Raw genomic sequence first — 15,458 nt, forward strand, 5'->3', positions numbered from 1 at the left:
TGTGTGTGTGTGTGTGTGTGTGTGTGTGTGTGTGTGTGTGTGTGTGTGTGTGTGTGTGAAGGTAAAGCAGGACAGAGAGACTCGATTCAGTGCAGAGAAATGGCCAAACAGCACATCAGCATAAATCAATTACAATTCACCATAGGCCTGATGACCTCAAATATAACAAGCTGTCACATCAAGTGTGTGTGTGTCTGATTCTGTGTGTGGACTGAACATGACTTTCATGACTTGAATAGAATATGAGACAGTCAGTGCGGGAAGTGTGTGTATGTGTCTGTGTGTGATATTTGGAAACATGCTCTAATTCCTTACAGACTTCCTCTGTGTTCGCTGGCAGTAGGTGACATTATGCTGTTTCTGCTATGGCCTACTTCTCATGTCCCACTGTGATAGGAGATTTTACTGTGACATCTTGAACAGCCATCAACCCACAGTGTTATGGACTATTTCCCCAAGTTGTGTTGCCATTTAAGGCTATTTCATAATGGCTGGAAATTGCTTTGCATTGCGCTTCGGTTTGACATGTATGCCACGAAAACATCACAGATTTGTGAAACAACTCACTGCTAATTCTCTGTCTGGAAATGATTTTTATTATCATTATCATTATTATTATTGTTGTTGTATCATGTGGAGATGTATAAAACAAATGAACCAGGGAATGACTTGTGCTTTTTCAAGCGGCTTTATTTCCAAACTGGAAGGAGATGATGACAGATGGGAGATAGATGATTGCAAAGCTCAGACCAGGCAGTTTGGTCCAAACACAGTTGGGGAAAAGACAATTCAGGCAGTTTCCGGGAAAAGGATGGTGCTCAACAGGCAGAATACTGCATCTGTCACCTTTAAGCTATAATTCTTACTTTTTAAAAAAGAAACAAACAAAGCAGCAGTCTCACCACATAAAGCCAAGAATGGTAAGTTTGAGCAGCATTGCAACTCATAGTTATTGGAAGCAGCCATGAATCCATGACCTCTGTGGCTATTTTTGTCATAATTGAGTTGCTATAGCTGTTTGTATTACTGGAGAGAAAATAATCATTTTAAATGAGGACAGGGAACAATTGTATAAGTGCACAGAGCTCTTGCTTGCAACGATTTGGTTTCATCAGTTATTTAAATCTCCCAGCAGCTCTGCGTGATATGGATTATCAGGCCTTAATGCACTGCAAATCATCCAAATAAAACTGGCTATGGTTGCTATTGACATTTTCATGTTTCATTACTTTTTCAGGAGACATCTGACAGCAGTAGCACTGGTGAGGAGACATTTTTCTGTTGCGATATAGATTGTACATCAATGCGTGTGCTTGTATCTCTGATTGAACATTTCACTGTACTATAACTAGATGAAACAATGATGAATAAATGTTGCATTGTATGCACATAACTCAAAGTTCATGTTCCTTCAGTTCAACACAAATGCATCCCCCCCCCCCCCCCCCCCAACGCCGAGCTTAAATATAGCTCAGTCTCACAAAGCAAGAGCTTGATGGCGGAAGTCAATGTTGCTCTTGTTCAGAATATTAAAACTCTGTACAGTCTTTTCAGTCTCTGATCGCTTCCAATTCAATTGATTTTTCAGAATAAAAGCACAGTAACTGAACAATAAATAGGTAACAGAACACACAAACTGGTTTGAAATAAATAATACAGTGTTTTCAATCTTTGCCTCCCGTCACATACACCAAATATAAACTGATATTTCATTACAGAAACACAGGGCCAGATTTCACTGAGTCAGGCTGGTGTCCTGTGAGGCTCTTTGGTCCCTTGAGGGTGATCTTTAAAAAGCCATATACTCGATGTCACAGAAAAAACTTTCACTTTTAGATCATTAAGACTGTCCCAGTGTAGCGACACACTACCGATCTTTCCTCCAAAATCATCATAAACATTACAGACAACCAGATGCAGGAAATCTGTCAGTACAGTAGATCTGTAGTACATAGCAGCCAGAGGAGGCACTGACACTTTTTAAGGAAAAACAAGAGTCAACACGCATGCACGCTCGCACACTCGCCCACATACACGCACACGTTCACACAAGTCAGCAGAATTAGACAGTTACTAAATTGATGTGTTGCTGCTGACAGCCCTTGTCCCATTGAGTCAATAAACATGTGCTGTTCACAGTTACAGACACATTTTCTTGTTTTTTTTTCCTTCTTTTTTTTCTTGTCCAGGAAACTCACAAAGCTTTATTGTCTTGGTGAGAAAAATAAAAGTACCATTCATCTTCTTGCCTCTCAGCAACGAGTCGAATGTGCCATGTAGAGGTCCACTGCAGAAGATGATGTGCCAGAGGCATCGGTAAGGAGTGACTCAGACAAACAGTTCTCAGTATAACCCCTGTAGGTGTAATTAGGGGGAACATCACACGTCCATAATTGCATTGTTCATCTCGGTGTTACAGTCAATATAAAATGTTTACCTGGTAAATAATGCTGCACAAAGCAGGATTTGTTTTGTGAAAGTTAATGCTTGCCAGTAGAATGATAAGAATTTGGTCGTTTTTATTTTTAGGAGATGCACCTCCCATTTGATACTGTGAAAAACCACTGAAAGGGTTTGAAGATGCTCTAATTATCTTTGAATGTTGCTCAAATGTCCAAATACTGAGGCAGTTCATTGGAAGAGAAGCTCAGGCAAGTCAGTTAGGGTGATTCTACAGGTTAAGTTAAAAGAAAGAAAACTGTAAGCTAAGAGTATGAGATGCAGTCTCATCACTTTTCGTCTACTTCTCAGCATCATACATGGGATTTTATATCAAGTCCATCATCCAAAGTTAATTTTTATTGAATATTTCATGAAAGGTGAAAGCCAAGAGTGTCATTATAAACAACCTGAGTGTCCATTATGACCAGTGAAGCCAAAAGCAAGGTGGCAGGGCTTCACATGAAGGCTTTCTGCACAAAATCTACAAGTTAAGTCTGAAAGGGTGCCCTTGTTTGTGCTATCACATTTGAAATCGTCAGCAACCTTCTCTTGTTGTTGCATTTTTAGATAAAAATCAAGGAACACATGTTTGCCCTGCAGCTTTGCGAGACTACAGACACAGTTGAAACTGCAGACGTAAGAAATCATCACTAATCTTGTGTGCCCCTTGTGTTGTCTATTGATAAGTAAAGGGCCCTAGGCTCACAGGAATCTAAGGCCACTTGTCCTTACTTTTACCTGTCTTCTTTAGTCCCAAAGTTTTTGATAACTACAAAACATGTTTAAAAAAATATGTTGTATTAATTCACAGAGTTAATTCCCACTTGTTTTCTGCCTTCTATAAGTTTTATAGTGTATTTACATTTCTTCTATCATGGTGCTCCCCTCTGTGTCCCAGGATTATCTATTATTCCTTGTCATCCAAAGATAAAACTTTGGATTCAAAATCTTATCAGAAATACTAAAGTACTAAGCAGGTTAATAGTGTCTCGCTCAGCTGCTTTTTCATCGTCTGTTTCTTCACCTCCCTCTGTAAAAATCTGTCAACCAGCTGCGAGCTGAGATTTCACAGTCCGGGGTTTGTGTTTACACGCTGTGGCTGTAAAAGTGGCTCTCAGTTTTTACATATGACGTATTTTTTTTAAACAGCCCTTTAAGTGTTCTGGAACATGATTGTTTTTTGTTTTGTTTTGTTTATGCCTCAGAAATGTCCATTTTCTATACAGCAATTTTATGTGCTAAAAGAAAGTACCCTTGGTGCCTCTGCACAGTATCTTTTTGAAAGCCTTTCTAAAGTCTTTGTTAAAGATGGTGTATATGACTGGGTTGAGTGAGGAGTTGCAGTAACCAATCCAGAAGAAAAATGTAAAGAGTGGACCTGGGATGGTGCAAGTCTCTGGGCACACTGCCTGGAGAGAGTAGGAGAAAAAGAAGGGGAACCAGCACACCACAAAGACACCAATGACCACCGCCAGGACAAAGGTGAAACGTTTCTCTCTGTTGACCATGGCTTTACGCCTCGCTGCTCCAGGGTTGTTATCTGTTTTTGACTTTCTCCCTGGCACCAGACGAGCCCCCTTTGAAGTGGCAATCATGTCGCGGTAGCGCTTGACTGAGGCTGGGGAGTGGATCCCCCCTCCAGCAGGAGACCCTGGCATGCTGGTGCTGCCGCGTCCCCCTCCATGGCTGTGCTCCATATCGCTCTCTGTGCTTGAGCTGTCAGCATTGTTATTGTCAGCCTTTTTCTTTTGCAGACGCTTGCCCTTCTTCCCCTCCGCTTTAGTCTTGGTGGCAGACTGAGGCACAGTGGAGGGGGTTGATGGGACTTGTGAAGAGGTATCAACCTCTGTGGCCGTGGGCACGGCTGGAGAAGGGGATGGAGGCTGCAGGAGATTATTGGGTGTGGGATTTGGGGATGTTTGAGACTCTGCTGGAGCTGGAGAAGGTGTGATAGCGAGGGTGGGGGGTCTGGCATTTGAGGTTTTGTTGGATGAAGGAGGTGTGCTTTCTTCTTCATCCTTCCCATTGGCTTGCACGTGCCGAGGAGGCTGACTTGGCGTTGCACAGCCAACCCCATCTTTCCTGGGCTCTCCAGGTGGGCAGCGTGTTCTCTGCTTGGCTATTTGGTAAATTCTTACGTAGACCAGGATCATGATGAGACATGGAGCGAAGAAGGAGCCAATGGTGGAGTAAAGGATGTACCAGCGCTCATCATTCAGCTGACACTGAGGTCCTCTCTCACTCCCCTTGTCGCCTCCCTCACTCTTGTTCAAAGAGAGCAGGGGAGGGAAGGAGATAATGGCAGAGATGAGCCACACCACCACAATAGCGGCTTTGATGCGTTTGGGTGTCCGCTGACGTCCGTAAGTGACCCTGGAGATTGACAGGTAGCGGTCCAATGAGATGGCACACAGGTGCACGATGGAGGAGGTGCAGAACAGCACGTCCAGCGCCAGGTAGATCTCACACCACAGAGACTTGAAGTACCAGTAGCCAAGTAGTTCGTTGGCTAAAGAAAAGGGGATGATGAGTGTAGCCACTAAAATGTCCGCAGCAGCTAATGACACCAAGAACAGATTCTGCGGACCTCGGAGTGACCGGCTGGTTAGGACAGCGATGATGACCATGATGTTCCCGACGATAGTGAAGATGACCATTAAGGTTATGGCGGTGGCAAAGGCCGCCGTTGCTTCCGGGGAGTAGGGGGCAGGCTTTAGGACACTCTGGTTGCATGGCACGGAGGATCCCGAGCCGCTCACACTGCTGTTCCAGCCACTCAGCTCCATGGAGCAGCCGCTGTCCTGAACCGAGGCCATGCTGGGATTATTTTTCCAGGAGGCTTTAAATTTAAAACAAGCAAACAAAAACACAAACAAACAAATAAACATGCAAAATATTTTTAAAATGTATAAAGTGTTAAACACTCTTAGATTATCACGCATTTTTGTCCTTAATAAAACAGTATATTTACATTAAAATACATTTTGTAATAAATTGATAATTATTTGGCATATTTACCTCAGCCGTTCTAGTTTTGTCACTGTGTTGTTCGCAAATGATCACTCCCTTGCACCCTCCACGGCAGGTCTTCCAAATCCATTTTATGTGCAACAAACAGTCCTGGGGAACGCGTAAAGACGCGGATCTTTTCAATCAAAACGCATTGCCACTTTTCAAAACCCGTTCTTCTCCACAAAAACGGAAACAAAAAAAAAGAAAAAAAACAATCACTGCTGGGCGTTCGCCCTCGCAGAGTTACATCGCACCCTGAAGAACTAAAACTTGATTTTTTACACAGACCGATCCTTTTTCAGTTAATGTCATGAAAATGGAAAGATTTAATTTAAAACAATCTAATTTGGGGCCATTTACGGTGAGGCGTTGTTGGATATCAGAGATCAGATTAGAGTAAATTGGTCTGATTTCCGTGCGTCCTCGTTTGGAGACGCGCGTATACCTGACAATCTCATTCGAATAGCGAAAAATAAAAGAGTGATTTTAGATGACGCGAAATAAAACCAATGCGGTGGGATATTTACACTGATTGTCTTTTGAAAGATTATGATGTTTCACAGGAATACCAGCGTTTCCAATCAAGAAAGAACACAAAGAACAACCTCAAGCTCTCCAGCTCTCCTGCGCACGATGTCACATCTGCTTTCAAAACGCGTTGTTATTTCAGTAGTAAAAAGATCCTCGCAGAGCAGCTCAAGTCGGTGCGTCTCAGGAGTTTTTTTGTGGTCCCTGGCGCTTCAGAAGTTTACCGGGATGCCATGATTCAGCCGCTCCGCTGATGCACCTCGCAGATTTCCTCGCAGAGGGGCAGCAGCATCTTCACTTGTGAACAGGACCTTAGGACGAAACCTAATAAGTGGGGTGCCTCCCATCTCCCTCTTCTTTTAGACCCGGTGATGTCACTGTGAAGCCGAGCGTCATGGGATGTTTGCTTCCTCCATCCTTGTACAGCCCCCCACCTCCCAAATTATATCTATACCCGAGCGTCTCAGCCAACGCAGTTATATTAGAAATGGCTTGTTGGGTGGCACTGCTCCGGTCAATTAACTCCACAGGACGCTGTGATGTCCAGCTGGGAGTGCAGAGACGATGCCATCTGCTTTACTGAAAACATTTGTTTCATTCCAGGGACTCCAGGGTAAACAGCACAGTCATCATTACCATCACCATCATCATTTTTCCTCAAGATGTGGCAACTTCACATTTATGCTTTTCAAGCAAAAAGCCTGTGTGACATTATATCATTCTTTGGTTTTTAAACGATTTTTTCACTTAGTCCTCAATAACTCCTTCATTGCTGGAGGTCTAGATAAAGGCGCAGTGTAATACTAAAGGGAAATGCCATCCATGTTTTAGCTGCCCAGTCTTCTTAAAAGCTTTTTCTCAGATTTTTAATATGATTAGGTAAGGTAAGCACAGTGTCTAAGATTGTACAAGCTGAAAAACACCTCAGTGTTTGAGGCAGGGTTTATGTGCACAGTTCAATGTGTTTTGTGAGCGTCCAAATCGATACAGATTGCCAGCTCATAATCACAAAGGCAGGCTCAATTTTACGTGCGAGAAAGTAGTCACACCTTTATAATGCAGTAAAACCACAAATGTCTAAGAATTCTAATAAAACAAATTCTTCATTTTAAAAGATGAACCCCTTCGGAGATTTAAATTATTGATGCATTAGGCACTGACTGGTCCACCCTCTGGATTGAGGATCTAAAGCAATAAATCATACATTTTATATAGTTACAGATTTTGCATATAAAATCCAGTCCATGGGTAATGACAACCATCAATTAAATGGTGCAGTAAAAGTGAATTATGTCCTTGTGAAATCTGAAATCTCCTCATGCTCATCTACCTCTCCACTCCCTGGATAAACGCACTGTGTTACCTTCCACCTCTGCTCACTGTGCGAGGCGCAGGGTGAGGGAATAAGGCACTCATTGTAATGTTCTGTGCTCATGCATTTACATCATCACTTGACTTCTATTTGAATCCCTCTGCAGTTATGCACCATGCAACACTTCCTATCCCTAGAAGAAGAGACATCTATCATCCCTCTGATTTGTTGCCTACCTGAGATCAAGGGCCTGAACGTTCAATTATCCATTGAAACCTACGTCATACTGGCTGTTTAACTTGGCCATAAAACAAACAGCAGCAGAGTTTATCCTGCGCTGTTTGAAAGTAGGTAGGTGGCCTCTGTGAAATAAACGCACACAAACAAGCAACGCACACATTTACCGGTCATACACACACACAAGATCTTATGAATGGTGTGTGGGTAGAGGCTCTGTTTGTTTGTTTTTGTAGTGCGTCCCCCACACATTGCTGTTCTAATGAGGAAGAAGCCCAGCTAGCCACCCATGGAATTACAATTGGGTGGCCTGCTCTCTGATTCTGTGACCAGAAGCAGCAGTCAATAATGGTTGTACATTTCTCGCTCCACGCTACAGAATCTAAATATAAAGGGAGAGAGAATAAAGCTTTTAGCAGGAGAGTGCACTCCAATCAAGTGTCTCTGTTTCCGTGGGTGAACCATGCTTTGTAACACGCTGAAAATGCATTCTGGGGGTGAGGGGTATGTCAGTGATGCCGAGGTTATAGTGAGTGAGCGGCACACAGTGTTCAGTGCACAGTACACTGCTTTTGAAGTGCCTGTTGTATAAGAGCATGTGATATACAAGCATGCACGCACTCACACATACAGTTCACAAGCCTGGAGGGAACTCTGCTGCCATCGATCACCCACAGTGGATAAGCAAATTTTCTTTTATATCCACATTGTAAAAATTGGTACTTGGTCTGGAAAGGACTCTCACTCTTAAAAAAAAACTAAAAACAAAAAAACTCCAGGAGCTTTTGAACAGTTTCATTGTGTTCAAAATAACTCTATATTTCTTTTTAATTCCTTAAGCTTTTAACAGGGTCTTGAACATGAGATTACTGTAGGTCAGAATAATGTAGGGCTGTGGTCTGGTGGGAGTCTGTGGACATTATGGTTCTGGTCCAAATCAATTATAGCACAATACCTGCTCTTTGGAAGCTTTCAATTTAGACCTTTTGGAATTACTGGCTTAAAACGGTTTTCTGTTTTCTATGTGTGGGTGTGTACACTCAGGTACTTATACTATTATGTGTACCAGTGTGCGATTTATAAACCTTGAGAGAGATGGTGTGTTGAGATCAAGGAAAATTTAGCCAGAAAAGGTCCGCCTTGTCTTTCAAGTTAAGCTCTGTATTAGGGTCAGTGAGTTTTGTCCCACTTTGACGACAGAGTGAGGTCCCTCCTTTTTCTCCTGTTTATTTGAAGGTTTCCAGAGGCCTCAGTAGGTAAACCAGTCCTGTAATGTTCTATAGTACACAGTTTGGAGAAAATATCCATACATAGCAAAATATATTATGATCTCTCTAACATACCCATGACTGGACTGAGGAACATGTTATCCATTAGCCACGGAGGTACAAATAGGTTTGTGTGTGTGTGTGTGTGTGTGTGTGTGTGTGTGCAACCTGCAAACAATTACAGGGAGTGCTCCCAAATGACCATGCAGTCATTTTTCCAAATAACTACACCTCTGTGCATGTGTGTGTGTGCATGCAGGTCAGTGCGTATGTGCGTGCGTGCATGTTACATGAATGCATTGTAATTCTCCAGCTTACAGTATCGTGTTGCTCATCCTCATCATGTGGTTTTCTCCAAATGGGATTTCTTGTTTTGAGTGACACAGTCGTCAGCCGTAGATAACAAACACTGTGTAATGCCATGTCCAAAGGAAGTGTGATCCTCTCTGCTAATCCCTAATCTCTTATATGCTTCCTTTTGTACATACAGTACGCTACACATGTACATCAATTACGTGTTTCCAGAGCCTCGTGTAATATAATTGGCCTAGTTTTATCTGGACACAGATGGGACCTACAGTTTGAGTCAGTTTTATTAATGAGGCAGACTGACTGGGTGGTAACTGACTGATGAGAGCCGCATTCAAGTAGAGGGGAGGTGATACAGTCTGTTTCCTGTACTGGTATTTGAGGACAAATTAAATGACACCAGTGATGATTTAATGTCTAAAATGCACATTTGAAGTGCGTGTGTGTGTGTGTGTGTGTGTGTGTGCGAAAGAGCTATACTACTTGGTTTTCTGGTGGCCTTAGTTAATAAACAGTCTGCTGGCATCATCTGCTGGATACTTTTGAATCATTATTCATTTCTTTTCATTCCAAAAGTTGTCACTAGAGAGCACTGTTTCACTACAAACGTATCCAGCACGGACTGTTTTGAAGACAACACAGATAGTACCCTGTGTTGTCTTTTGAAATCACCTGAAAGAAGTACCAGTATAGTTGCTTAACTAGTAACAGTGCAAAAATACCAATAATACAAATCAAAGTCTTGTGTAAATGTCTGCTTAATGCACAAGTATCATCCTATATGACTTGAAGTAGGCTATTAATAAACTGTGCACTGAAGGGGAAAAGGTTTTGCGACTTATATGTTATATATGTATATTATATTATTTGTTGATCAGTTCTGATACATCAACGTCTATGTAGCATTTTGGAGCTGTATGTGTCTAATACTACTTTTTAGAAAGTATTAATCTTGCTGTACAAACCTAAATCTGGTTACAGAAACCAAATAACACATTTTATTCTAGATTCCCCATATCTCTTTTGTTTTCATGATTACATTTTTTTTTTTTTTTTTGCAGTTTATTTAAACCATTTGATGCACCGGTCTAATCATTAACAGTGAGTTCTAATTTCAAGTTTAAACACAGGTCTCTTAAAAGTAAAATCTTAACTGGTGACCACAGCAGTAGTAGTCGAGCAAAAAGCACACTATTAAATAAATACAATAAAATGAACAGATATAATAAAAGCTCCAAATTGGTGATGAGTATTTGTACTTAGTTACTTCTTACTAATGTTTGTTTAGTTTTAATCTGCTCCAAAATCAAATATTTGTTTATCTTTGTTTCTTTTTTCCTGTTTTTGTTGAACTCATTCATCTAAAGTGATTTACAAAGAAGCCGATGGAAAAACAGATCACCCACTGATGGTTTCAGAAGAGTGGAAAGTGTTTATTTTGGCCTGAAATATAAAGATCACATTGAATAGATTAGAAAATAAGGATGTTTATCTTTTTTTCTAAAATTAAATCTGAGCCCCAACCCCCTCAGGAAGAAGAGGAAATAAAGTTTTAAGAAATGTATCTGATGGAAGACTAAGAAAAATGATGAAAACATACATAAATAAATTAGTTTGAGCTCATATTTGTGTGCTTTTGATGAGTATGTTTAAATGGACTCACACCACATTAAATGCAGTTTTTTAGGGGCTTTATTTAATGTGATTGCTCAGTTTCAAGTCCAACCTGAAAACCACTGGGCATTTCTTTGCCCTCTGCATGGAAAACTGTGGCTAATGGAAGAAAGAAGTCAAGCAGAACAGCTACGCTTGCTTACGTGTTGGGTAATGGATATTTGCGCATGAGAGGAAGTGGACTACTTTAGCTATGGCCAAAACAGAAGTGTGGGTGGCTTAATTAGCATCAGGAAATGAAGCAGTGGTGATAGTGGTAGCTGGTCTTTTCGCAAGTGTTGGTAATAGTTCTTTGTTATTTCAGTTGAACCAGTTGAATAGAGCTGACTGGTTTTTTAATACTGTGTCGAAACAACCATGAGCCTTGACAATACTGATAAAAGTAAAGCTGAAATTTGAAAATAAAGAAAAAAGTGCAGTAATTTATATTATTTACCTGTTTAAAACTGGTTTTAGTCAGATTAAAATGCTATAAACACAAATGGGTGTTTTGGACTTTCCGAACTTCCTGATTAGAAATAACTAATGACTTTCCCTCTTACCTGTAATGTTTTTTTTGCCAGACTTCCTGTCATGTGTCAAGCGATTCATGTTAGTTGAATGAGTGGATGTGAAATTCCCATTGCTGGCTGTTGAGGTCAAAAGGGACTTCAGACTGTAAAACCCACTTGCCACAGGATAATCCATGAAAACGCTCAGCAGCCCAATGTTTTTTAATGCCTTCTGATTCAGCAAGAGCAGCCGAAAGCAGCAAGGTCAGCGTGTGAAATTATGCAATGACTGGATCAGTGTGTATAAGTAGTACAACTAGTGAGGTGTGGTGGACAGTAGTGTGTAAAACAGTTTTTTCCGCTCACACGGTTTTGATATGTTCCAGCATGTTTTATTTCAGTGGAAAAACAGCAGGAAGCCAAAGGTATAAAGTGCAGTAAGAGTTATTGATGTCAGTAACACTGTCATAAGAAATACTGAAATAAATAACAAAACATATTTACACAATGAAAAAAAACAAAAACAACTTTTTCCAGTTTGAGTGTACCAATCTGTCTCAGGATATAGAATGATACCAGCTGTGGTAGGTGCATTTCTAACTTTCTAAACATGAGAATAATGAACTATTGCTATAAGAAGATAACACAGTGTTTCCTTATAAAAGACATATCATGTCACAGTGGTTAAAAGTGTATGAAAATAAGTCAGCCCTTCCAATCAATCAGGCACAGAAGTCAAACAAAATAACACACCTGCACGTGCACACACACACACACACACACACACACACACACACACACACACACACACACACACACACACACACACACACAAACCAAACAGGCAGGCACAACTCCACTCAAGTATAACGTCAGGGAAATTACCTCATAGCTGTTCCAGCTAGCTGGCTCAGAATCACAGTTTTTCATAATGTTTCCATGACACTGTGGTTTACATTGCTAAAATATAGCATTTTCAAAATATGACTGCAACCATGTGATGCCAGCAACACATTTAGCTTTCCTCTGAATGTACAAAGTGAACTTTTCAACAGTACCAACAACACATTTATGCATGTGGTTTGAGTCCTGGTAGTGCAGCGAGTCCAACGCAATATGCCAAGAGGCAGGAGAGTCCGTTAAATTTCACAGATGGATTTGTGCCTTTATCCCTGACACAGAACATCAGTCTCAAACTGCAGCAGCTGTCCCATGAAAGCCAGGTTTGGCGAGATGACGTGACGCCGCTGCTTGACGAAGTCGAACGCCTCATCCAGCCGGACACGTTGAGTGTGCATGAGGTAGGCCAGACAGATGGTGGCTGAGCGGGATATACCTGCCTGACAGTGCACCAGCACCCTTCCACCGCTCTGCTTCACCGAGTCTATATGTGGAAACGGAAGAGAAAGAGACAAAAACAGGAAGAGCAATCAGCATACCGTGCTTCAATTCACATCGGCGGTAATGTTTTACGAACAGACAGCACAGAAAGTTGGGCTAAACGAGCTGTCACCCTGGAAATGAGCGTTCAGTCACTAGTCACTGCTATAATGGAAGTTCCTTTAAATCAAATTCCACCTTCCCCTGAACTCAACTAGGAAAGCTGGTCAAAACAAGCTCATAAAAACTATCAGGTGTTAATAAACTCTTTCAAACTTAAGCTCCATAATCTAGTTGTTTTGTAACCAGATCATTAATGATTACATTGTTGGTCCCCAAGTATAAGACTGAAAATGGATTATGGAGTTTAAGGTGCTTAAAATTTTATAGGTTTTTATTAAAAAAATACAAAGGGGAGGCTTATTTAACATGGATTTAATTTTCTAAGTGGCCTTCTATCTTTGCTGGAGTTTGGACTGACATTTCTGTGAGCAAACACTGGACTGGACTCTCATTTCAGAGGTTATACTAACACAATTTGGAAATACTCACCAATGAATGCAATTGCGGCAGAAAAGCAGGCTCTGATGTCTGCAGCCAGTGTGTCCTCCACAGTGAGTCGCAGGTACTGAAACTCCCCTTCATAGAAGTTGGGACAGGTGGAGGACACGTTGAGCACAGCTGTGATGCCGGCTGCAGCCAGAGTCTCTCTGCGGGAGGAGTGGATGGCACTGCCCAAAAACAAGAAAGGTAGCAGCTCCACGGGACCATCCTGCAATTTGACAACAAAAACAATCACTAATCGTCTCGTCTTGTCTGTGCCTTTTCATCACACAAAAAACAAAACAAACAATCAAAAACGTTTTAATTGTAATATTCTGTTTTTAAATATTAATAAATTTTAGCTCACCTGATCATACGCGGGTGTCCTCCGGCCTGTCACTTTTGGCTCTGGCTCCACTGCGCAGTGATTGGTGGTTGAAGTGTAGCAAAGCTCCGGATAGGCCTCAGAAAATGCCCCAAATCCACCTAAACAGAGGTCACATTAGTATGAGGTTAGCAGTAAGCTTTCAACATGCCCTCTTTAAATGTGTGCTCTGTGCCAAATAACAACAATGCTGTTATAAACATGAACTTTATTTAGAATTTTTTAAACGTTCCTTTATCGTTTTGGTTGTATCGAAACACTTTTCGATCAAATCGATCATGATTTCATGGATGATCGTTAACGAGTCAGTAATTCATTAAAAAACACGTCAACAACAATTTTATTAAACTATTTAAAAATAAATATATATGCTTTTAAATGGATTTAAACCGTCTGATGCTTTTTACCTTGCAGAAAGCAGATCTGCGTGTGAACTTCGTTTTGCAGGGCGGTGAGCAGCATCTGGGCCACGCTCTCCGCCTTCAACTCGGCCATGGAGCTGCTTCTCTCATCCACCACCACCACTGGGGAGAACTCCCCACTCTGGAGCCGGGCCCTGAGCGCCTTGTCCGGAATGAGCCACTCCAGAGCCACCACTGAACTCTTGGATCTACGACGCAGCATGGCGTTCCAGTTCACGTTTCGGGACTCGCAGATGTGCGCCAAGGAAAAGTCGAGAAATGGTCTGCAGTCCAGCACCACACACCCTGCAGAGGTGTACTGTTCCCGGGGGGTCCTAAGTATGTGAACCAACTCGTTGCCAGTTATTTCCAAAGGTTCGTTGATTGGATTCATGGTTGAAAAGTAGTTGAAAGTTAAGTTAAAAATAATAAATTGTACAAAATAGTCAGTTTAGACAGGTAAAAAGAAAATCCCTAAAAATATAATATATAAGTTGTATCAATTTTAGATGCAAACAAAAATTTCAAAGTAAAAGACTTAATATTGTGAGTTCTTGTTGAACTCTCCTGCAGGCCGGTTACAATCGGCTCTAGGTTCATAGTTTCACTTGTTCATTGATAACGGCTGCGCGGTAGGCGGGGTCGGCGCCACCCCGCCTATTTTCCACAGTAGGAACAACGTCAGAGGCGGAACGACCATATTTGGTCTGGCCGGCACTCCTCATATGGACACTGACGTCAAGCCTCATTTTCCTACCGCGCACGTGGTCGGAGTTTGGGGTTATCCCGTGTTTTTATGTCGAATGACGTTATACTGAGAGCTAAAACCCTCCCTACCCGATCGAAACGCCTGCCTTCAGCGGAAAGACTGAAGGCTGAGTGTGTTTTTTTCGGCGTAGATTAATCCCGCACCCACCGTTGTAGGTCCATGCTGCAAACATAAAATGTCAGCACTGACAATGTTTTTATTCTGCTGGCAAATTTAAAGCTGCTCTGTGGAGTATTTAAAAAAGCAAAACTAAAATCTCTGCTGCACTGCAGACACGAAAAGCACAGACATTTTATTGTTTAATTATGATTCAGGCGTGTGGTAGTTATGGATTACAGTGCATGGATTTCTTTTTTTTTGCAAAGGGAAAAGTAGGTTATTAAACACAGACCTGTCCACTTCTGATGTCCACGCAGTGTGTTTTATTTCAAGTATGATACAAGAAGTAAATGTTTATGAGAAATTCGCAACTGCATTTTAAAAGGTCGTTAAAAAGGTAGTTTCCTCAAACTGCATTTATTTTAGCTGCGTCTGTGGTGTGCAATGAGAAACGTGGGATTAACTCTGAATAAACACTAACCATATTCATCACAAAATAGCACAGCGCTAAATTTTTATTAGCTGAATGGCCGTGGATGGAATGACACAAAGGAAAAGACATGATGCACTTCAGTTACGAGAAGCCTTTACTCAGAAAATACAAGACT

At 41.5% G+C, this 15,458-nt stretch overlaps 2 protein-coding genes across 2 annotated transcripts; both read right to left on the reverse strand.

The window, feature by feature from the left end:
* Window positions 1-573: 573 nt before the first annotated feature.
* Window positions 574-9,232, reverse strand: adra2b (adrenoceptor alpha 2B). Its single transcript, XM_085179773.1, has 2 exons — window positions 5,461-9,232; window positions 574-5,281 (listed from the first exon to the last, which is right to left on the reverse strand). Exon 2 carries the CDS (start codon window positions 5,256-5,258, stop codon window positions 3,681-3,683), a length of 1,578 nt encoding a protein of 525 aa, XP_085035899.1. The 5' UTR covers window positions 5,259-5,281; window positions 5,461-9,232; the 3' UTR covers window positions 574-3,680.
* A 2,411-nt stretch (window positions 9,233-11,643) lies between these two features.
* dusp2 (dual specificity phosphatase 2) lies at window positions 11,644-14,589 on the reverse strand. The gene is made up of 4 exons (XM_085179784.1): window positions 13,989-14,589; window positions 13,564-13,682; window positions 13,206-13,425; window positions 11,644-12,657 (listed from the first exon to the last, which is right to left on the reverse strand). The coding sequence occupies exons 1-4, from the start codon at window positions 14,374-14,376 to the stop codon at window positions 12,440-12,442; spliced, it is 945 nt and encodes a 314-aa protein (XP_085035910.1). The 5' UTR covers window positions 14,377-14,589; the 3' UTR covers window positions 11,644-12,439.
* Between the last annotated feature and the right edge of the window lie 869 nt (window positions 14,590-15,458).

This window comes from Neolamprologus multifasciatus, chromosome 12, assembly GCF_963576455.1.
Source record: "Neolamprologus multifasciatus chromosome 12, fNeoMul1.2, whole genome shotgun sequence".
Taxonomy (NCBI): Eukaryota; Metazoa; Chordata; class Actinopteri; order Cichliformes; family Cichlidae; genus Neolamprologus; species Neolamprologus multifasciatus.